The sequence below is a fragment of the Eleutherodactylus coqui genome, chromosome 2, assembly GCF_035609145.1.
Source record: "Eleutherodactylus coqui strain aEleCoq1 chromosome 2, aEleCoq1.hap1, whole genome shotgun sequence".
In the NCBI taxonomy this organism is placed as follows: Eukaryota; Metazoa; Chordata; class Amphibia; order Anura; family Eleutherodactylidae; genus Eleutherodactylus; species Eleutherodactylus coqui.
In genome coordinates, this window is record NC_089838.1 from 212,099,277 (window position 1) to 212,123,953 (window position 24,677).

At 41.5% G+C, this 24,677-nt stretch overlaps 1 protein-coding gene across 1 annotated transcript in view; it reads right to left on the reverse strand.

Moving 5' to 3' along the window:
• Window positions 1-5,390: 5,390 nt before the first annotated feature.
• Window positions 5,391-24,677, reverse strand: part of SNX1 (sorting nexin 1) — a 48,274-nt gene continuing 28,987 nt past the window's right edge. Inside the window, exons 11-15 of the mRNA XM_066592435.1 lie at window positions 22,475-22,680; window positions 15,226-15,369; window positions 10,709-10,789; window positions 8,073-8,144; window positions 5,391-6,074 (exon numbers count right to left, since the gene is read on the reverse strand). Of these exons, the coding sequence (XP_066448532.1) occupies window positions 6,024-6,074; window positions 8,073-8,144; window positions 10,709-10,789; window positions 15,226-15,369; window positions 22,475-22,680 (554 nt within the window). The 3' untranslated portion in view covers window positions 5,391-6,023. The remainder of the gene's footprint in view (window positions 6,075-8,072; window positions 8,145-10,708; window positions 10,790-15,225; window positions 15,370-22,474; window positions 22,681-24,677) is intronic.

A 24,677-nucleotide genomic window follows, 5' to 3' on the forward strand; every position in this document is an offset into this window, starting at 1 on the left:
TGGCATTGAAAATCGAAGATGACAATGCCCAAGTAGCTGCTCCTATAGTACTGGACACTTTTCTGCCCAGGAGGCTACATTGGAATGAGATAGAGATAAGGGGCATTGAAGCCCTTCTGGAGATTAACAGATTGCAATAAATTCTTTATTCCAGCAGACTAAAAACTGGATAAAAAGTGTTTCTAACGACCCGAATGCTTTATGTTCTCTTGGGATAAGCAAGAAGGGACCTCTTAGTGTCCAGCACATGCAATAAACTGGAGTCTCAGATAGAATCCCAAGAAAGAATAGGCAATTTGATGCTTCAAATTTTAGGCAGTCCTTCGAACCACTGCGTCTAGAAGCAATCTCAGTTATGGTGTTTGAGAGGACAAAGCCTGCAACTCCATCATTCTTCTGACAGACATTCTTATCATTAAAACAAGGTCATGCAGTAGTTTAAGTGGAGATAAATAGGGGTCCTTAAGATGATGGGAAAGCCAAGGTAGATAGAAAAGTATGGAAATAAGATTTTAATTTCTTAATAGTTCTGCAATATCTGAAATTCAGAGAGGCACAGAGGTGTGTCGATGGGATGATATCCCCAGGACATCTGTGACTGTTTAAAAATGATGAGGACATTTTTTTCAAACATAACAGTCTCCATGCTGTTAGATGTAACCTGGCTATGTACAGGTGACATAGATTGTGCTCTAGAATTTTGGCGCCTGCGAGTTCATGGTTTTCAAAATCTGCCTCTCGAAAGATTGTACAAGAGAGGAAAACAGGCCCTTCTGGCCAATGAGGAAGGATAGAAACACATACATAAGAAGATCTAACTGATTGAGAAGCCATCTATGGTGAGGGGGTGCTCTGGCTTGAGGAGGGAGATGAACCTTGAGGCCATGACACCTCCAGTCCATTCACGCAGCCTTTTCGCAATCTTGTGAAGAACCTCTGGATTCAGATTCCATTCCCTGGGTAAATTAAACTCATGCTCAGCCAAAGTCCTCCAAATAGGCACAGCTGAGATGGAGCTCGGGTTGACATCTGCCAACACATTATTTGGTAGCATTCTATAAAGGTCTTCTGATGCCAGTTTGTTTGCTTGGATAGTAAACAGATAGATTGTCTGACTTGACTTGAACAGGATGCAGAAGGAAAGGAGACAATCAATAGAAAAAAGTCAATCTTATGGCCCTAAGATCTTTTAGATTTAATAACAACTTGTACTTCTTCTGAACCCAGAGTGTCTGTACATGAGCACCCCAACCTGAAAATGATGACTTCCTTCATTTGAGCTGAAACCAGAGACTTGCCCTGGGACACGCAGGCAGGGGTCATCAACCAGGTCAGTTCTTGCTTGACAGCCTATCATCATAGATCTGTCCACACATAGGAGGTTTGTGTGATAATGAGAGAAAATGTTAGTTTGAACTAGAAAAATATGAGCTTCGGCTACCAGAACATCTTCGATGGATAAAGTAGGCCAAGCACTCTCCAAAACTGACAAAATTGTATTGTGGAGGCCATACAAAAATTGCAGCAATATCGCATTGGTGGTCTGTGCGATATCGGTTTTCTCAAATATATGGCTTACCCCAATAATAAGCCCTAGCTGCAGAAAAAAAACAAATACATCATCTATGAAGCGCTGTCAGTTCTGCCATGTCTTCGCTCAGGTCCCCAGCCCTTGTCTTCAGGCATCTTTTCCTAGTCAAGGATTTTAAAATCCCCGCCCCTAGCCAATCAGAGCCAGCGCTCAATGAACCAATCACAGCCATTCATTAAACACATTAGGCTCAGCAAACAACTTGGAGGTCCTTTTACATGCAAATGAAGATGATAAAGTGTTAATGGCCATTTTAATCTTTCATTCTTTTGATTATCTTTGCGTGTAAAAGGGCCTTAAGGAACGGTAGACTGATTAGTCCTCTACAAACTCCCAGAAGTGTATTCGAGCAGGCCATTCTCACTGCATTATTTCCCTGAAAAAAAAAATCTCAGATGTAGAAATAGGTAAAATTTTATTTACATGAAGTTGGCTTGTTTGAGCATATTACTCTGATATGTATAACGTGTGATGAATATGGAGGCCTTCAAGTCTGACGTGTATTTGACATTCCAACAAGAGGAAATGGTCTTTTCTTTAAGAGGGAACAGAAAGTAGCCATTTCCTGCTTAGCATGATCATCTAGTCCTCAGTCAGGATCCCGTGTATGTACTGTACACGATCAGCTGCTGATGAAAGCAAAATCTATATATTTTGGACTTGTTTAATAATAAAGTGAACTTATGATTAATTTCACCATATATAGACTATAAACGTTCCATTGTAAGGTTGGAGAAAGCAAAAATGCTGCTGCTGCAAATGTTTATTTCTGCATATTTATACAGATTCCTTAGTAAATATGGACTTTCCAAAATATAGTTTTATCCATACTACATGTAAAGATAACACCAAGCTGTAAAGGCAGGCAGCTGTATCCACTTTCTTGAGTGAAAAACATTAACTTTTTTTGCATTGGCGCAGAATACACCCTAAACACTCTACAGTTGCTAGAGCTTCAAGTGCATTTTTATTCGGTTTTAAAAATCTAAAATCAGAATACACCCATTAAACAGAACCATATTCGGGTCTAATTTTTTTTTCATAGTGATACTAGCTTTGGAAAAGTATTTTGTACTATGCTGTGCCCCCAAAGCTTTAAAACGGCTCATTCACACAGGACACTCCCGCAGCGTTGTACGCATCACTGGTTCCACTGTACAGGCTTCCATTTTACTTTAGGGGTTCGTTCACAGAAACTTTGTTACCAAAAGATTCGACAGAGGCAGCAAATCCAGTTTTATAATAGCGTCCACTTACTGGAAGGTCCCATTTAAAGTCTGTACTCTTATCTGGCATACAATTGTTTAGTCGAAAATATACAGTGGAGCGCACTCAAATGTAATACTCAAGAACTATGGCAATGTCATATGAAAAATAACCAAAATAAACATAAATGTAACACAAACAGTTGTAGTGTTCATGTGTTTCATTAAGCACATTGCATGAACATCCACAGGCTAGGGAGAAAAAGTGAATCTTTGAATTTAATAACCTGCAAATTTTCCTTTAACAGCAGTTACCTCTACTAAATAATTCCTGTAGTTGCAAATGAAATTTGCACAATGTTGAAGATGCATTTTGGGCCATTCCTTTTTGGAAAATATATTTTAGTTCATCAGTATTTCTGGGATGCCTTGCATGCACATTCCACTTATCACAGCATCTTCAAAAGGATTAAAGTGACTCTTTAGATCTGAACAGCTTCTCTGACTGAGACATACTGTGCATTTGTATGCATCTGTAATCCAAGACACTACATCCTGATCTGACTGGCTAGCACTGGTTAATCAAAATAGATGTAGCATCTTAGAATAATGATGCATACTAATTCAGTGTGTGCATCAGGTAAACAAAGAAGCTGGTGCAGCCATCTTTGTTTCTCCTGCCCTGGAGGGTCGCTTTAAGGTCAGGACTGTCACTTGACCATTCCAAAATAATCTTTTTTTTTTCAACCTTTTTTTAGTGGAGTTACCAGTGTGCTTTGAGTCATTATCTTGTTGCATCGCCTGTCTCTTCAACTTGAGGTGATGGACTACTGCCCTTATGTTTTCCTGTAAAATGTTCTGATACACATCAGAATTCATTGTTCCCTCAATGATCGCAAGCCGTCCAACGCCCTGAGCAAGCAGCCCAAAACCAACAATCCTCCCTCCGCCATACTTCACAATTGGGATGTCATTTTGGTGTGCAGTGTTTTTTTTTGTTAATCCTCAGTAATTTTGTGCTAAAAAGTTCTACATATGTCTATAGAACATTTTTCTGAAAGCATTGTGGAGCATCCAGTGGTCTTGAGTAGTGTTGCTCACCGTGATCAGCTGGGCTATAAAATCAGGCTGATTTTTGCTAAATCAAATCACCCTGATCTGATTTTTAGCAAGAAATTGCCAAAATTGGCTAAACGCTTTAAGCAGAAAGGACACTTTTGTCTTAACTAGAATTCTAGATTTGAATCGGACCTTGATGGGGATTTGAATCTGGGACCCCACTAATGCAGGGCTGCAGTGCTAACCCCTGGGCCACTGCCAACACTGCTGTTCACAAAGGCCAAATTAGAGATCCCAATTTTTACTCATATTGATTTTAATGGAAATGTGAGTCCCGATTCACTATTATTTTTTTAAATAGTCACTCCCGACTCAATTATTTCAATAATCGAACACTATTCTAGGGCAAACATGAGATGGGCTGCAATGTTCTCTTTGGACAGCAGCAGTTTTCTTCATAGTGCCCTTCCATGAACATTATTCTTGTTCAGGGTTTTTCTAATAGTGGATACATGAACAGAGGTATTAGCAGTTTGTAGAGTCTTTTGTAGGTCTTTTGCCAATACCCTCGAATTCTCTCACCATTCAGGATTGCTCATTGTGATCTTTGATTGATACTAACAGGACTTTGACTCCTAGTTAGTAATAACAGTCCTTTTTTCAGTTAGTAGATAAATTTGTCTAAAATGTGGATTTATGTACACCCAGGTCTTGAGAAACGCTTTTGCATCCTTTTCCAGCTTCATATGTCTCTATGACCCTTCTGTTGTCTTCTGAATGTTTTTTGCATCTATGCATGGTTCACATTAACCAATCTTTCTTGAAAAGAATAGATTTGTCACCAACCAGGCTTTGTGTGCCTTTTGATGGGCATAGCATCTATGAAACCTACACTTCCAAATCTAATCTCCTTGATTGAAACACCTTTTCAAATTGGCTCTTGGAGATCATTGAACACATAGTAAATCCCCCCTATTGAGTAAACATCCACAGTACAGGAAAAAAAAAAACCAAGTGAACCCAAGCTAAATGTGCTAGAATTCTAGTTCAATTTGTTACAAAAATGTCTTACATGCTTTGGACAATATTTATTGTGCGCTTCAGACAGTTTCCCAATGTAAAAAGGAACTAAGGTGAGAGGTGAAATAGTGAGGGAGCTGAATATAAAATGTACAAGAGGGTGGAGACGGACTCTTCAGCAGCAAGGGAAAGGAGAACAGCACCATTAAAACATGGTCCCCTAATGACTTCCATAAATGGGAGTTCCAGAATATCCATTTGGGCCCAAATGTTCACCTGCCACTTAAACAGCAGCATGATAGGCATTTACATGATGACCCATTATAATACATGTACAGTAATCTAATCAAATACTCCACATATATAAATATGGGGTCAGGGGGATTAAAAACACACAACCCACATGCATATAATACAAGGTCAGATTTAGAACCATAAAAAGGCTTCACCCTATAGTGGTGTGTTGCTTCCATTTCTACACCCAGATGTCCTAACCACATAGAAATACTCAAGAACATTTTTAATTATTTTATTGAATAACTGTGTGGTTCTTGTAGAATAGAAACACTCCATTCCTTGTGTCTGTGTCACAGCCAAAAAAATATACATTATATATTTATATTAATAAACCCTCCCAAGAAATTCCCACTAGTTTAAACATTTTTATTTTTTTCACAGAAAGCCCTAAATTATCAATTTGTATAATTAATAAGAAAATATATGTGGAAGTTAAATGAAAAATATACACAAGAAATGTTAACAGATGCAGACGTGTCCTCAAGTTTCTGGGACACAAGTGTCCTTATCTAGGTTAACTTATGCCTGTTAAACCAGTCTGCAGTTATAGCTAATGTCTTGTGGCTGTTCAGGCAGCAAGAGAACATTTTGAATGCGTGTCCATACAAGAGGCACTAGGCTGTAATAGTAAAGATCCATCGACGCTCTGCACAGCAATGCGTGACAGATCTGACTCAGTACTGATGAAATTAGCAGAGACTGATGGCATCAAGTAGAGGTGTAGAAGCAAATAGAGATTGTGATTCTAGGGTCTCTAAAAAAAGGCAAGAAGTATAATATTTATATATATATTTTAAAAAATGGCAGAAGAGAAATAGCATAGTTCGGGCTGTAATATTGTTCCAAGGCAGTTAGGATATAACCTTCGCTTCCGGTAGAAATGCTTCCCAGTACTTGGCGAGCTAAAACGATATAGAAAAAAAAAAATTAGGATTACGTAGTCTGGCACAGCAAAACAAAAACTATGCATAAAGTGGCAGATGTCACGATCATTTCCTTCTATATTCACCTAAATAAGCTACAGATCAAGTATACAGTCAGCAGGAAGAACTGAGATCTCCTCTATTAATACTGTGTGACAGAAGCCGTGCGATCATCCTAAGTAACTGTGACAGAAGATTCTGTCCCCCCACTAGGCACTTTGTGTTAGGATTCATGTAACAGCACAACACAGGCTATGAAATTAACAAAAACTTCACAAAACTCGAGTAGATCTGAGCTGGTCAGAACAGAGATCACACGATCCTCTGATGAGAAAGCTTCAGAGAGAAATAACTACCCAAGGAGACACTAGCTTGTTTATATATAGTGGGCGTGGGGCTAAATAAATAATGAATGGAGAGATTTAAAAAAAAACAAAAACCCCACCGGAATGGTCCTTGAACGTATTAAACTACAGGCAGTGAAATAAAATAACCACAACCATAGGGAAAAAAAAAAAAATCAGTGGAACAGAAAGTATCAAATTGCCTTCAGTTGTGTTTTCTAAATGACACCTTCAGGTCATAATATTACGTAAACCTCTTTATAGTTACAATATCTACATCCTGTTTTTATATTTCACCACACTATACACCAGTTATTCACATCAGTGTCCAATAAGGCTCACACTACCATTTTCCTGTCTATTATACACATTCTGTACACACACTAGAGCCAATTTCATAGGAAACCAATTAGCCTGCCACTAAAGGCTTTCCTTTATCTTTCCTAATCCAATCCTTTAAGGTTATGTGAACTTTATTGTTGCCTTTGTTTCATTACATAAAGGGCCACAAAAGCAAATATGTATATGAATGTTGTTTCACATTGACTGTATACACAAAGGGATGGCATCCAGCGCTCAATAAATCAATTCTAGACTGATCCTTTACTGTAAATGTATTTATAGGAACGTCTTGGTGCATACAAAATGATGAAAACCACTTACATGTTTCAAGAGTAGCCCATAGGTGACGGATGCCACTTTAAAGGGGTGCTCCTATCTGGGCTTGTCATGACCAAGATGTAGAGATGAGCGAACGTACTCGGATAGGCACTACTCGTCCGAGTAATGTGCCTTATCCGAGTACCTCCCCGCTCGTGCTGAAAGGTTCGGGTGCCAGCACGGAGCGGGGAGCTGCAGGGGAGAGCGGGGAGGAACGGAGGGGAGATCTTTCTCTCCTTCTCTCCCGTCCGCTCTGCCCCGCTCCCCGCTGCGACTCACCTGTCAGCAGCGGCAGCTCCCGAACCTTTCAGCACGAGCGGGGAGGTACTCGGATAAGGCACATTACTCGGACGAGTAGTGCCTATCCGAGTACGTTCGCTCATCTCTACCAAGATGGGAAAATCCAGCCCTTTGTTTCTGATCACCTGTCGCAAACAGCTGAGCACTTTAAACACAGTGCTGTTTGCATAGCTCTTATTGGAAGTGAATGACAACTATAGAAACAGCTTAGCGCACTGTGCTATGCCATTTTTGTAGCTTGCATTCAATTCAATTAGAGGTACGGAAACTGCTGTGCTGAAGCGCTAGGCCCTCTTATAGTTACTGTCTGGGTGGCTAGTTATTAGAGCAGCGGTTTCCCACCTTGGCTATGAAAAGCGGAGATGGGAATATCCCTTTAAATGTATAAAACCAAGAGGTTTCTGTTAGAAATCCTCCCAATGGAAAACTTTGACATACACAAAAAGACAAAGTAAAAAAAGGGAGAAGTAAAAGGTTCCTTAAGAGGTCCTAAAGTGTCACTGACATAATGGCATGTTATGTTGTGCTGACATTCTGGTCCTGTTCTATCACAAAGATTCTGCTGCATCTGCCTATAATGTAATTAGAAAGAATTCAAAAGTATTCATATAAACAAATGGCACTACGCCTGTGACATAGTAATAAAAAGTAAAGCATAAGGCAGGTGACTTACTTTGTGCTGTGAATTCAAGAGCGTTTCCAAGTATTTCACTATGTGACTTTTAAAGTCCTTGGATTTCTCTTTCTGGAAAATGAACAAACAGCTTAACAGTATGAACTTTATTTTTCGGTTAAGAGACTCGCTTCTCCTGTGTTAAAATGTACTTAATGCATTTCTTAATGCATCTCCTGCTTCCAAATGCCTGCACATATCTACACAAACCGGGTGAAGGTTTGTGTGGAGGTTTTAATGATGACCATTTTTGCCGTACCTTAGACTTCCCAAAAGTAGGCATACCATCTATTACAAGTAACTATTACTTCTAAAAATATATATTTGGTCCTTTTAGCTAACTGATAGAGAATACTAGAAGAGTGTCAACATGTTAGCTGTAGAGCTTTTGAGGAACTTTGACTAAGCCAATATGTGTACATGAGAAATGACACAATTTCTGGTCATTGTAGGACTTGATTCCGACATTTTTAACCATTTTTCCCCTCCCCAAACTAACTAACTCTCTAATTCTCAGTTTTCTCTGAGCTAGTGGGTGGAGACTAGATACTATGTCGTCTCCATTTACTGCACACAAAAAGTAGAGGGAATGCTGCTCCCGCCATCTCTTATATACACACAGTAACAGCATCATGAACATCATGGAGAAGTAGTGAACAGCATAGATATGTATTCAGAAGCTGTGAGACAGTAAAACACTAGGCTGTGTGCTACAGCAGCAATGCCTGTGCCTCTCTCAATCAGCTCCTCCTGCCTCTTCCCCTCTCCATAGACTATGGGCAGACTTGAATCTCAACTGTAAGCTGTTTATCAAGACGGATTTTAGCATACTTTCAGAGTGAACAGTTTGAGGGGCCGGAGGGTAGGAGAAAAGGAATTAAACCTGATAAAGGTAGAAAAATATATATTTTTTCTGATAAGATATATTAAAAGGTTTCTTACACTCACTTGTAATACTGATTAATGTAAGGTTTTTTGAAAGCTCAGTGATCATTTAACCCCCCTTCATGACATGGCCTATTTTGGGCTTAAGGACGCAACAATTTTTGGCAGATTTTCTTCTCCATTTATCAAAAGTCATAACTTTTTTATTTTTCCGTCGACGCGGCCGTATGAGGGCTTGTTTTTTGCGTGGCGAACTGTAGTTTTTATCGGTGCCACTTTTGGGTACATAGACTATATTGTAAAACTTTTATTTTTTTTTATGATAGCAGGGAGAGAAAACTCATCAATTCTGCCATAGATTTTTTTTTTTTACAGCGTTAATCATGCAGCATAAATGAGACATTCCATTTTTTCTGCGGGTCGGTACGGTTACAACGATACCAAAATTCTTACATTTTTTTTTAGGTTTTCCCACTTTTCTGCAATAAAAACCCTTTTTTTGGAAAGCTTTTTTCTATTCTAAATTGCTGCATTCAAAGTCCTATAACTTTTTTTATTTTTCGATGTACGGAGCTCTATGAGGGCTTATTTTTTGCGAGACGAGCTGTAGTTTTTACTGATACCATTTTGGGGTACATACGGCTTTTTTGATCACTTTTATTGCGTTTTTAGTGAGGCAAAATGCTAAAAATTAGCATTTTGCCTCAGTTTTTTAGCGTTTTTTTTTGCGTGCACAGTCAAATGCATGTGCAACTTATTGTACGCGTCGTTACGGACGCGACAATACCAAATATGTGGGGTTTAATTTTTTTTTACCTTTTTTATGCTAATCTGAAAAAAAGCATAAAAAAGGGGTTTTTTTACATTTTTCTTTTTTTTTACATAATTTGTGTCCTTCTGAGGGACTTGCAGCACTGTGCCTATGATCGCTGTCATAAGGCATGGCAGAGCTACTGCTCTGCCATGCCTTATCGCTTATACAGCGATCATAGGCATAGGCAATACAGGACGCCGGTGTCTGGCATCCTGTTGCCATGGTGACAGGCCGGGCTCTTGCGATGACATCGCGAGTTCCGGCCGGAGACACAGAGGGAGCCGCGCTCCCTCTGTGAACTCTTTCCCTTCCGCGATCTACTTAGATTGCGGCAGCGAAGGGGTTAACAGCGGGGGGCGGATCTCCGATGTCCCCCCGCTGTTGCAGCGGGACGCCGGCTATGACTGACAGCCGACTCCCGCTGCGGGATAGCGCGCGATCACATATGATCGCGCGCTATCTCCAGGACATAAGTTTACGTCCTGTTGCGGGAAGTACCAGGCTGCCAGGACGTAAACTTACGCCCTGCAGCGGGAAGGGGTTAAAATCAGTGAATGTCAGACCCCTAGAGATTAGATATGGTTATTTAATAGATGTGACACAATTGCATCTGTGAGAGAAACCTTTTAATATACATTTGTACCCCAAAAAATATATATTTTACGGACACTGTCCTCTAAAGTGACCAATATTGGTCTCGCAATACATAAGCAAGAGAAAAAAACCGCATGAGATCATAGAAGAGTCTTAAGATACAAGATGCTTAATTCCATCAATTTATACATCCATAGTCAAGAGTTCCTATACAGGACTATGTGGGGAGGGTTAAGCTCCAGAGACTTCTGAGCACTCAGCAGGAGTTCATCAGCTTGTATCTCTGTGGTGGATTTTCTTGTTACAGACTAAAACAGGCAAGTATCGTTTTACCAATATGCACCTCAAATCTTGTCACCTCCTTCCGAACAGTCACAGAAATCCTTTCAAAATCCCTTTCATACTGTGTGACTCTGGATTCCCACTACGAGAAAATAGATTGCAGAAATGGATTATACAGAAACAATTTTTTTTATATGAGCTCTAACAGAATTCAGCTTTAACTCCTTAATGACTAGACCCATTATTTCCTGTTTTTCACTTCCACATTTTAAAAGCCACAATTTGTTTCTTTCCTTTGATCTAGCTATATTAGCAGTTGTGTTGCCCTTTTCAAAGCCACTATTTTGGGGTATCAGTAGATGAGCGTTGGAACGCTCCTTTTAACCATTAAGTTATAACATATCCTCAGGATGAGCCATCATTAGAGGATTGGAGGGGATTTCTGCACCTGACCACGGTGATGATCAGTTAGTTGTTGGGCCAATGCTCTTCTACATGGAGTTGCTGCGCTGCCGGAAACACATGGCTCAGATCCCAGTGCAGTGGGCCAGGTTGGCATTAGAGGTAAAGCTCTTATTGGAGTCAATGGGAGCTGCGTCTGCATTACTACACAAGGACATTGCAGTGGGAACAAAGCTGCATCTTTACAGCAAGACAGCAGCTTCATGCAGATCTAATATTAATGGCCTATCCTGAATATAGATCATCAATAGTGTAAAGCTGGACAATGCCTTTAATTGGCTACGATTCCATCCTTTGTACCAGAAACTGCCAATCACTGCTATGGTGCCATGATCACCATGATGAACAGTTAAGTCCATGTGCGGGAATTACATAGTTTCCATGACGTAAATGTTTATCATTGTGTTGGACAGGGTTAAAAAAGGGCATTTGTATTTAGCAGTTCAAACTGACCTAAAGGACTGCAGGTGTACTAATGTTAGATCATTAAAGGGGTTGTCTAGGCAGAATTAACCTTTTAAGGAGCAAAAGCCATAAAACAAAAAGGGTACTTACCACGTTGTCAGTCCCGGCGAATCAGCACTGTAGCGCCGCGATTACTCTGGTCTGACAGTGGGAGACATGTGACCGCTGTCTGCCAATCAGGATGCAAGCGCTGATGCAAGAAGAATGCGCAGTGGCACTGTGGCCTATGGCTGTCAGAATGCTGTCACCTGACTTCCACTGTCAAATCAGAGAAATCGCAGAGCTGCAGCACTGGATCACCAGGGCCAAAGACAGGTTAAGTGCCCTTTGTTCTATTGTTTTAACCCTTTGGGCTCCAATTTTAAAAAGTTAATTCTATCTGAGCAAGCCCTTTAAAAGGGAGCGGACAGATTTTTTTTTCTTTTAAAAAGGGTAAAAAAGTCAAAGGCATAAAAGGAAAAGGTTCAGCAGTCTTAAGCCCTATTTACATTGGACGACTGTCGGGCAAACGACGCCTGACACTCATCCCCGTATGTAGTTGCTCCTGTGCTGTTGCACAGGAGCGAGTATCGTTGGCTCGCAGCAGGGCAGCTGGAGAAGATTTCACTTCTCGCTCTCCCCCAGCTCTCTCCATTCACTTAACACAGCGGCTGCTCACTACAGAACGGCTGTTTATACTGAACGATCGTTCAGGACTTTATGCAGCTTAAAATTCTGAATGATAATCATTTAGTGTAAACAGCAGCCATTTAATACTGAACGGCCGCTGTTAAAGTGAATAGAGAGGGGCAGGGGGAGAGCGAGGAGAGAAATCTCTTCCAGCCACCCCGCTGCGAACCAACGATACTCGCTCCTGTGCAACAGTACGGGAGTGAGTACATGCAGGGACGAGTGTCGGCATCGTTTGCCCAACAGTCATCCTGTGTAATGGGGCTTTACAGACATTAAAGATAAAATATAAAATTATGATTAAAACAATTCAAAATGGGAAATAGAGACGAGTCATCTGTGTTCTAGCACCTATTCACATAGATTTTATATACAAGATATAGAACCACCAAGCCAAAAAAAACGGCACCCCGAGATCATAACAAGAAACTCCTATAGTGCTTCAATAGGCTAGTGAGATGTGAGGCAACGGAGTTTAACATTTCCTGCATAGCTACAACGTATATGATCAATGAAGTGCATTTCTTCAGACAATATGATAATCTTCCATCGTTGAGCAACCAGTCGTCACTACAAGAATATAAACTGACATGATGTGGAGGAATAGCGCATTGTTCACACAAGCATCAGTGTCGTGCAGCAAGAGGAGGTCTCCAGCTTAGAATGACACAATAAGATGTGAAGAGTTAGTGGAATTAATGTAATCATGGAAGCTTTCATAAGCAGTAAGTGTGCAAGCAAGCCATAGGAATATCCAACCTCCGTCATCCCCATATGCGAATGGCGCCTGAGGTCAGACTTCATTGATCAATCATATAATTTGTCGCTGTGAAGGAATTGTAATACGCAATTCCCTGACATCTCACTGGCCTATAGAAGCACTCATGATTTACTTACTGTCTTGGAATTCCATTTTTTGACTGAAACGTTCAATATCCTGTTATAGGTCATATGCAATTGGCTATATATGAATAGGTGCTATAACACAAATGCACTTTACTCTTTTTGTAATTTTGAATTTGTATCATAACAAGATAATTACTTTATTTTTACTGCCTGCCTGATCTTTTCCTTATTCCTGTGCTTTTTTCCCCTGATACTTAGTCAGAACTCCAGCACAGAGTACTACTTTGTACTCTCCTTCATATTTAGATTTAGGAGTCAGCGATAGGTGGACGCTATCTCATGTGGTTTTGGGTTCTTTCAAAGGGTCTGCTTATTCTTGCCTATGAGCTACATAATGTATAGCTGGTTAAATATAGTCACTTGAATAAGGCTGAGCTCAGTGCAACATTAGGCATAGCCTATAGACAAGCTTTCAATATATACCGTTATTTTTTTAGATATCTAGATCTATCTACCTGGCTTATTAGATTGGATTAGTTATGATCTAATCGTTATTTTCACCTTGCCACAATCTATACTGTTGCATTGTGAGAAATCCATGGTCCATAGCATGCCCATGCATTGTGACACACCAGATTGCTAAAGCCATTATCCTAGTATTCATTTATGATAACGCTCAATAGAGTTTACAGAATTAAACTAAAAACCCCTCAGAGCCTGTCGGTCTGCCCTCGATCTAAGGTGCTAGTTACAGCAATACCACCTTTTAAGGCTTTAAACTGTGCTTAGCCGAGACATTTTAGGAGACGTAATTACATGCCTCATAAAAGTTTCAGTCCGCTGTAGCCTACAGGTGAATGAGACACTGAAAATTTTCACGTTTATTCAACATTTGAAAATACTTGCTTGCTGTGGCTATAAGCTGCTTTCTGTCATTTTAACTGTGCGGGGTTTATTATGGTTATAAGAATGAGGATTGTAGTTATTTATATACAATTTAGCCAACACATAAGCACAATGGAGCAGGTCAGAATTTCATAGGTCAGGCTTAGCAGGAATCTGGCAGCTCCTAGGAGTCCTATAACTAGGGTTATGGGCTCGTATGAGCTGAAGGGCCAAGTCCAAGGATGTGACACTTCTTGAGACATCTCAAAGTCTAGGCAACTTGCATCCTGAGAACTGCACAGGTATACATTCATAATGAGAGGACTAGTCAGAAAATAGCTGATGTGAACACAGCTTAAGCCGTATTTACACGGTTGATAGCGAGTTGAGCCTGAGAATTTCGGGTGCGACTCTCATGGCACAGAACATGGAGATCGCTTCCGTGTTCTATGCGATGTGTGAGACACTGCACATTTGTATGTACTTTTCTCATGCTAGACTCACAAGAAAATAGGACATATGATTTTTCCGTCTCGCGGGATCATTGCGAGAGAAAAATCACCAATGTAAAGAGACCCATTAACCCTTTCCAATCCAATTTGTATCCTGGTTTTCCTAGGGGGATTACTCTTTTTCTGCTGTTATACAACAGCACTATATGCTGGCTAAAGCCAGTACTGCATGAGGTGACACATTGGATAGGCTCTGACAGGCTCCTCAGAGAGGCTGGCAATATACAGTAAGAGAAACCCGACGGCCGTCTTTCAACATTGGAACTGTACAGCCTTAAATCATAATGTCTTCATGTCAGACAGTGAATTGGAAAGGGTTAAAAGTAGAGATGAGTGAGCGTACTCGCTAAAGCAAACTACTCGAGCGAGTAGTGCCTTATGCGAGTACCTGCCTGCTCATCTCTAAAGATTCAGGTGCCGGTGGGGAGGAACGGGGGAGAGGGGGGGAAATCTCACTCTCTTCCCCCGCTCACTTCCGCAACTCACCGCTCTCCCCCGCCGGCACTCGAATCTTTAGAGATGAGCGGGCAGGTACTCGCATAAGGCACTACTAGCTTGAGTAGTTTGCCTTAGCAAATATGCTCGCTCATCTCTAGTTAAAAGCAATGGGTTATAATTTTGTGCGAGGTTTGTGTATCTCACAACACATGAGACTCCCGGGAGAATATAGTCTGTGTCAATACGGCCTAAAAAGTTGCTTCAGTTTGGAAAATCTCAAGCACAATCACCTCACACTCACCTCAGAGATTTCATCCTTTGCTTGCTGCAATTTATCTGGCTTGTTGGCCCACAATAGACGTGCTTCATTCTCCCTCTTTTTCTGTAAGGTTGACTGGGCATCCTGCCAACGCTGCCAGGTCTTCATGCGTTGGTCAAATGCACCCTATGAAGGATAAAATGAATGGGTGAAGCATAGCCTCTACTGTAAAAGGAGTTACAAATCTGTAGCAGGCACAAATAAAGTAGTAGCCTGCTCTAAATAAAGTTCTGACTAACAACTACAGTATAGAGAAAGAATGGAGTTAAATTGTAGCTTTCTAAACTGGATTAACACCTTTAAAAAGGAGGTTTTTCCATTAAGAAAAGTTGATGAACACAACAAGGTACATGCGGGTTATCTGTCACCACTTTAACATATTCCATTTGACGCCATCTTGCAGACTATTGCCGCATTTATACCACCTAAATAATAGAATTTATGTTTTGAATTAAAAAAAAAAAAAAGTTTAAGAAATTGTTTTTATTATGCATAGGTATTGGTGAACCATTTGTGAAATTAATTTTAAAAAAGTGGTGACAGATAACCCACAAGAACCAACAAAACACTTGCCACATACATGTGTTTTTAGATCGCATAGTTCTGCACCTGTCCTCCCTTGTGCCTCCTTTGTTTACAAATCCTGTTAAATGACCCCAAAAGTGTTTCATCCATCTTTTGGTGTAATTTCAAGTGATCATGCATGTGCAGTATAAGCCGTGTACACATTTCTGTTTTTAGTTATGGAAAAGAACCAAGATAATACGGTATACAAAATCTGTCAAAATGAAGGAAACTGGAGGCGCGTGACGGAACCCATTGTCTACAATGATTTCTGTCATTTTACAGCATTTCAGATGGAACCTATGATGGAAACTTAGAAACGTAAGTGTGAACAGTCTTAGTCAAATTCCCCTGGTCTCTGTCCCAGAACTTTCAGCATTATGTCTCTACCTCTACACAAGCCCAAGCTGTGTCTGGTTTCTATACAGATATTCTGAGGGCTGCGCAATAGACACAAGGGGGTTAGCAAAATACCACAGTGATTCTTCCGTTGCATAGAATTTTTTTCTCTTTTAAAATCGGTAATTAAAATCACAGCGTCTTTGCAAAAAAGTTTCTTCCTCATTGCCTTCTATTGTAGTCACAGTTCAATGTGCATGGAGGGCAGGGCATTATGGGACAGCGGCTGCACGTCCAGCAATTCAAGGCATGCCCAAAGAAATTGCGGGGGTTTGAATATCTGATGGAGACTGGCTACTAATTAAAATGTAGGTTTTTCAGCCATAAACAAAATCCAGTTATTAGTAAATTATGTATTCCATTTTAAATACATCTTATGCAAACTCTTAAGGTTCGTCAAGAAGCCTGAAGACACAAATCTTCTTTAACAGAGGAAAGCCAACCACACATTAGAGATTTCAGATTAATGATTTTTAAACAACGTGCTGTTCATGGTTGGCCTGTCGAGACTGTCATCTTGGATGACAATGCCATATGCTAAAATGACAAAACACTGATCTCTGCTGTGGCATGTGGGCTAGTCTGCACTTCCATTGAGGAGATGCAATCTTTGGTTCAGCATGAATGACTTCATCTGCAGCACTCAACAACCCAAAAACTCCTACACAGCAGATCAATTTTTTCGGCAGGCATTTCTCATTGGTCAGCATCTGTCACACTGATTTGTGTCCAGAAAAGGCCTTGATGGTAGGCAGATAATAGTTTAAGCTGACCTCTTCGGCCATTCAAAATCTCTAATGTATGACCAGCTTAAAAGCTACCTGCACTTTGGTAGCAGCATGGTTGGTAATGAGAAAAGTTCAGTAAGTTTACAGAACAAAATGTGAACGTTTTTGATAGTTTTAGTATTTAAGCCTATTTAAGCCTTGTGCTGTGAGATATGACAGTGGGGACCCACATCTGGCATACTGTGGTCAGCTTAACCAGCTGCTTATCTTTCTTCAAGGAGTGAACCACATCAAGACTCCCCAGTTCACAGAAAACAGATAGCAAGTGGCTAGTAAAAACATGTACAAAAAGTTAAATAGAAATACTAAATACATGGGACTTTCTGTACTTTTATAGATAATTAAACTGTCAGTCTACTGAATATAGAGACATTAGCATCACTTATAGGTGTTAAAAGTACAATTTGCTTGCTGGGTATATTTTTCTCCTGCTTATCTTACAAGCAGGGATCCAAACTTCTTTTGAAACATTATGGCCAGACACCCAGGGCATGTGCCTCAGATCTCAAGTGGCAATCCACTGCTGAAGGGAGGCATTGACAGTATTGCAACCCAACGCCTCATAGAGACAACCTATTACAACTCTATGTCAGCTACATGTGGTACCAAGCCATCCATAATACTGCAGAAAATATATCCTGTAGAAGCTTGGGTGCCAACTTCATCCCAAAGGAGTTAAGGATACTGAAAACTAATAGGGAAGCGGGAGCACAAAATGGCCCTTTTTGCTGATGACCTGCTTCTTTATTTGTACACCCCCAGAGTTGGCTTACCAGCCCTCCTCGGGGAGTTTGAGAGATTTGGCAGGGTTAGTAACTAAGGTCAATGCCCAAAAATCCGAGGTCTTAAATATTACTTTCCCGCAGGCCGAGGTGTCACACCTGGAGGGGTCATTCCCCTTTCGTTGGCGCTCCACGAGTATAAAATACCTAGGGATACAGCTCCCAGCGGAAGTCTCTCAGACAATCAGACTCAATTTTTCACCCTTCGCGTCGGGACTAGAGGCAAACCTGAAAAAGTGGGATCCAACTTGAAAAGGCCGAGATCCCTAGTCTCGGCATTCGTGTGGGTGTGGAGAGGGCGCAGGCCACGTATGCGTTTCACACTCCTCACGAGGAGAAAAGATAGGGGCGGGCCAGGTCTCCCTGACTTCTCCCTATACTACAGGGCTAGTGTTTCCAACTGTGTATTGGACCTACTAAAAACACAATTCATCAAAGCTCTGGGTGGAGGAGGAACTTGAGGGAGTGAACGGATATGTTCAGGCTGCCTTTTGGATCCCTCCTAAACAGATTAAAACATTACCCATCGAATCCCCATTTTGTGTTCAACTAATTAAGAACTGGGCAAGCTTGGCAGTTCCCAAGGGATTAGTGAGGGTTCCTGGTCCACTCACACCTTTAGTTTTCAACCCTCAGTTCAAGGCTACCTTTAGAGGCTCCTCTTTACTAGCATCTCCGGATACCCCGATTTCCCGATTAGGTGATGTGATGTCTCAGGGGGGCTTGAAGTCGATGCAGGAGATCCTGGGGGACAGAGAGGCTCAGCAGGGAACGTGGTTACAATATTTCCAATTACGAGGTTTTGTCTACTCTGATGCCACGAGTGAACGGAGTTCGTCCCCCCACGATATTTAAGCAACTGTGTCTTGCCCCCTTACTCACCAGACACATGATCTCCAGACTCTACAATCTGCTGCTGTCACGGGAGACGGAGGGCGAAGACCCTATTTATATGGGGGCTTGGGAGAGGGAGCTGGGCAGGAGCTTTACCCCAGAGGAATGGCACAGAGCATGACTTCTGACCCATAAGCTCTCCTCGGCAGGCAGAGTCCAAGACTTAAATTTTAGAATTCTGTCCAGATGGTACAGGACTCTGGATCGGCTCCAGAGGATGTTCCCCGAGGTCTCCGATTCATGCTGGAGATGCAATGACAGCAGAGGTACTATGACACATATATGGTGGGGGCTGTCCTCTGGTGTTGAACCTCTGGAGGGAAGTTGTGGAGTTATACAATCATATTTGTCATACAAGGGTGACTCCGACTCCAGAATTAGCCCTTCTATCTACGTTCCCCGGCTCGATGAGAGATACGAAAAGTGGTCTCCTCAGATTCTTCATTATAGCAGCCAGGAGGATTATTCCAAGGCTTTGGCGTTCAACCACCGCCCCGACACGGATAATATGGGTAGAGGAGCTCCACACACTTATGCACTTCGAGGAATTAAGGGCAGAGGGGCCAGAGGACTGGGTAAAGCATTACCGCACGTGGCAGACCTGGGTCGCTTTCAGGGCCTCTGATGGGCTTGTAAGGTGGTTGGAGTCGGGCACCCCCTGAGATGAAGCCGCAGAGAGGCGGGGGATGATGCGGAAGATAAGTAAGCTCGGATACGGGCTCCCACTCTCTTCTTCCTTTGCCTGTCCCCTTGTGTCCCTCCCTGGATATGGTGCTCCCTGGTCTGCGTCTATGTCAATGTCTGGTGGTGTATACTTGCTAATCCGCTGCGTGAGATATCCTCGGGGAGGCAAGTCTCGTCTCGCCACGTCTAGTGACTACTTTAAAAATCAAAGCGCTAAGCAATGCTCACATCTTTTCGGTCCCCCCCCCCCCCCCCCCCATTACCCCAATTTCTTTTACGAATGTTTTATTATTTTTGTATGTTAAAGAACTTAATAAATACTTTTTGAACAAAAAAAAAAAAGAAAAGGGGATACTGAAAACTGAGATCCATACAAACTGATTTGTGACTAACCTCTATATAATTACTGTTTTTAATTACTAAATTAGCTTGAAAAAAATTAGTTTTCACTGTAGGTTTTCATATGGTACCTATATTGATCTCATACTTAATATAGTGCCACAAGTTTGCACATCTGTTCAGGGTGACATTTTTCATATGGCTTGTGCACATGATGCAAGATGTCGCTTTATATGGATTTTGAGACCGGTAGTATACGTTTAATAAAGCTAGGAAAGAAGGAAGTGGCTTTGCTATGGCCACTGAAGATGCTTGCCTCCAGCATTTCGCAGCCCCAAGTACTTGCCTGTTAGGGAACATTGGAACCCCGCTGCTCACCCTCTGGTAGCTACTCACCCCTCCTTCCACCACCACAACAGTCCTGACCGCTTCCTGCATGCAGCCAATGCGGCCTCTACAACCACCATGATGGTGCCTTCACTCCCTCCATGCGCCACTTCACAGTACGCTGCACCAGACATCCCTCCATCTCAAGCAACCTCGGAACAAAGACCCTCTCCAGAGCAAGGCTCACGCTCATGTTCTGGATCCCAATCTTCATCGTGGAGAGTCTATTGCATTGCACTCTGGGGAATAACCTCTCTAACAGCCAGACAGCCTCCACCCATTTACCAAAGCAGTTTCCTGCAACACTTACTTAAGGAAACTTATCCAGGCCTTGCAAGAGCTGGACTCCTTAACGTGCAGATCAGAGCAGTCACAGCAGCAGACAAACATGCCAGGCTCGTTTTTTGTCGTTTCACTCCACTAAGGGCCATGTCATTAAGGGGTTAAAGACGACTTTTGAACAATATCAGATGTGTTGATCTTTCAAAGTATTTGTATTCTTTGGCACCAGGACAGTGTTTGGATTGTTGTACCAAAGTCTGTGAGCGGTAATGTGTGACTCTCAAATATGCATGCAGGACAACATTACATATGCACTGCTGATGGATCCACTATATAAACACTGTGTGCAAACAGGCATTCAGAAATTACTATTCATACAGACACATACGGCAAACGTGGTTTAACGAAGATAAAAAAAGCCATGTGTGATCTGAACATGCCTCATCCTTCACTGTCGCAGGAAAGAGGCCTTTACCAGATTTGTGTGGCAGTGACTTAGTCGACTCATCCTAAAGAAAGAAACTTGCACACTGGGTCAAGTCACCAGAAAAAGGCTATTAGGCAACTTGTATTTAAGCTGACTGCTACTGATCCAAGTGGCACTGGCTCAGCTTCTGAGCCTGCATCATCCATAAGATGCAAACTTATGCCCATTTGCGAGAACTGCTTCCCACCCAGGATGCAAGTTTTTGTCATGTGGTGGGAAGGGGTTAAGTCTACATTCCAGGATGGGGTGTTAAGAGTTGTTTACAGACTGCACTTCAAATTAGTGGTGGTCATGGATTCAAAAACTTGTGTACCACTTTTCTAGCTATGAAGCTTAAACACTAAAAATTGGTGACTGTCTTTTGTGCCTTGATCTGTTGTTACCCCCTTTGATGTCTCTTATCAGGGTGATATTTTGTTTCAGTCATATCTGTATATATTGCCATCTTATATTCTATACTCACTATCGTTTCTTTGTACTGTTTGAAAAATATATTTTCTAATAAAAACACAGATAAAACAAAAATAATGACTTTTATAGGTTGCTGGAGAGATCTTGAAAATGAGAACAGCACCAATAGATATTTATAATAGAACAGACATGACTAATAGCCCAGCCGTTCCATTAGCTTCATGGATGTATGGAGTCTTAGGATTGGAGGCGGCACATATTTTAGTGGGATTGGTATGACTATAATTGACAAATGTAATACGTTATGGATTCAGATTGGTGGAATTGTAACATGTGACTAGTAGGGTGGTGTATTTCAAACTGCACTTTTCTATTGTGAGCGGTGCTGTATAAAGCCTGGTCACAGAGGAAACAAGGCACTTCATTTATACCACATGAATCTAAAAAAATGGAAATTGGAGAAGTTTCTTTTTGGATATGTTATGGGTTCCTGGCATCCATATTGAGGTGTATTCTGTAAAAGTGAAGTTTAAAAAAAAATTCCCAGTGAGGCAAAAATATGAGGAGGAAAATTCAGCTCACCTACCAAATCCAGGCACGACAGGGGCGCAGTGTAGTGCCAGAAACACATCAGAGCTTTTTGTGCTGTGGTCGCAAATCAAATTTAAACTAAGAAGAATAATGTTTGGGGTTTTCATCTCCCAAGCCTGGGCTGAGCTGGTTGGCTCTTTCCGTAATTTATGTAACATATCTACACAACATTTATTTGAATGTCCATGTTTTGACTAATAAAGCAAGTAGATTCTTTAAGGTGCATTTACACGCAGATGATCGCTCAAAATGCGTCAGAAACTGACAGTTTTGAACGATCATTTTGCATTAGCTACTAATGGGCTAATAAGGCTCATTAACCCATTAGTAGCTACCTAGCGTCATTTGCATGTATTTAGAGAACAGCAGGTGGTCACTGTTACACCACTATTGTTCTCCAGCTGGACAGCTGCTGAAAGAATGTTATCAGCGCTGCCCACGGAGAACTCAGCATGCGGTCCGTCTCATCAGTCCCGATGGATTTTAGGCTGAGCTGAACTCCACCATGGACTAAAAGTGCACGATGGCACACATTTACTCGCAACGATTATCGCTCAAAAGATGGCTTTTGAGCGATAATTGTTGTGTGAAAAAGGGCCTTTAGAAGAGTTTTGTCCACTCACCCTGACTGCAGACAGGATACGGATGTAGTCGGCCAACAGCTCAGCCAGAAGGTAGAAGTCACTATTAGCCTGTTCCTGATGCAGTTGCTCTATCTTCTCTTCTACTTCAGCTAGCTGGGACAGTGCCCGAGAAAGTGCAGTATTATCCTCGGAGCTCCCTAGCATAGCCAGGCTTTTGGCAAACTGAGCAGTATTCACAGCAAGTTCTGTAAAAAGAAGCAGGCAATCTCTAAAATCTATCAATGCACATAACGACAACAAAATGGCTCCAAATACCTTCCCTATCCAGTGTACATGTGGAAGTCAACATTTTTAATGAGCAATGATTCTATTAAAAAAACAAAAAAAAACAAAACACCACGTTCACGCTACACAAGCTGTAGCTAGAGCAGTGAACTAATTCAGAGGTTCACATCATACGAACAGAGCCCAACATATAGTACACTGTATTAGAAAATTAATAAGGTGAAGGTTTGAAATGCAATAAAAAAAAGCGCCAAAAAGTCATTAACCCCTTCCCGCTCCAGGGCGTAAGTTTACATCCTGGCAGCGGGGTACTTCCCGCACCAGGGCGTAAACTTACGTCTTGGGGATAGCGCGAGATCACATATGATCTTGCGCTATCTCGCAGCAGGAGCCGGCTGTCAGTAACAGCCGGCGTCCCGCTGTTAACCCCTTCCCTGTCGCGATCTATGTAGATCACGGCATGGGAAGGGTTTACAGAGGGAGCGCGTTCCCTCTGTGAAGTTGCCGGGCTCTTGCGATATAATTGCAGAGAGCCCGGCCTGTTGCCATGACAACAGGACGCCAGACACTGGCGTCCTGTGTTGCCAGTGTCTGAGATCGCTGTATAAGTGATTAGGCATGGCAGGGCAGTAGCCCTGCCATGCCTTATCACAGTGATCATCAAGGCAGTGTTGTAAGTCCCCCAGGGGTACACAAATTGTGTTAAAAAAAATAAATAAATTTTTTTAAAATGAATTAGCATAAAAAAAGTTTAAAAAAAAAAATTAAACCCCCACATATTTGGTATTGTCGCGTCTGTAACAACGCATACAATAAGCTGCACATGATTGACTGTGCACGGAAAAAAGCGTTAAACAAACGCTGAAAAGCTGAGGCAAAATGCTAATTGTTAGCATTTTGCCTCCCTAAAAACGCAATAAAAGTGATCAAAAAAGCCGTATGTACCCCAATGGTATTAATAAAAGCTACAGCTCTTCTCGCAAAAAGCCCTCATAGAGCTCCGTACATCAAAAAATTTAAAAAAGTTACACGACTTTGAATGCAGCAATTTAGAAGAAAAAAAAAAAAAAAAAAGATTTCCAAAAAAAAGGGGTTTTATTGCAGAAAAGTGGAAAAACGTTAAAAAATATGTAAGAATTTTGGTGTCGCTGCAACCGTACCGACCCACAGAAAAATAAATAAATAAAAGTTTTACAATATAGTCAATGTACCCAAAAGTGGCACCAATAAAAACTACCGTTCAAGAGGGGCCTGGAAGCCTTTCTTCAATAAAGAGTTCAACAATATTACAGGTTATAGTCATTAAAAAACTTCAGAAGGGTTGTTGATCCAGGGATGTAGTCTGGCTAAAATGAGGAAAATTGGCCTGTTACTCATGGGTTTTTTTTTGCCTTCCTCAAGATCAATATTGCAGGATAATAAACTAAACTGGATGGGTCTTTCAGCCTTACATACTATGTTAGGTGGGGGTCCGCTCCTCAGGATGCCGGATGATTTCTGATGCAGTTGTCAACGTAGTTAGTGCTGGAAGTTGACAGCACTGACCGCATTGCAGCGGCTTGGTTTGGTACTTCATGCACAGCTTCCATGGAATTCAATGAGAACTGTGCCTGTAATACCAACCCGGACTGTTGCACTACAGAGAGTGCACCTTGCTTACTGTGCTGACAGTGGCAGGAGGAATCAGCTGATCAGTGGGAATCCCAAGTGGCAGACCCCCACCAATCATCTGTTGATTATTACCTATCCCGAGGATGGGTCATTAATCCCTTTAACGCATCTGAAAACAAGATTTTCAGATTTAAGGGGTTTCTGTATTATTTTAAAACAAAACAAACAAGCCTCCTCAATCCCCTGCCAATCCAGCACAGGTTCTCTGCTGGCTACTGTCGGTCTAGGTTTACTAGCTGCCAGCATATGACTGCTGCAGCCAATCTGTGACCTCAGCTGTCACATT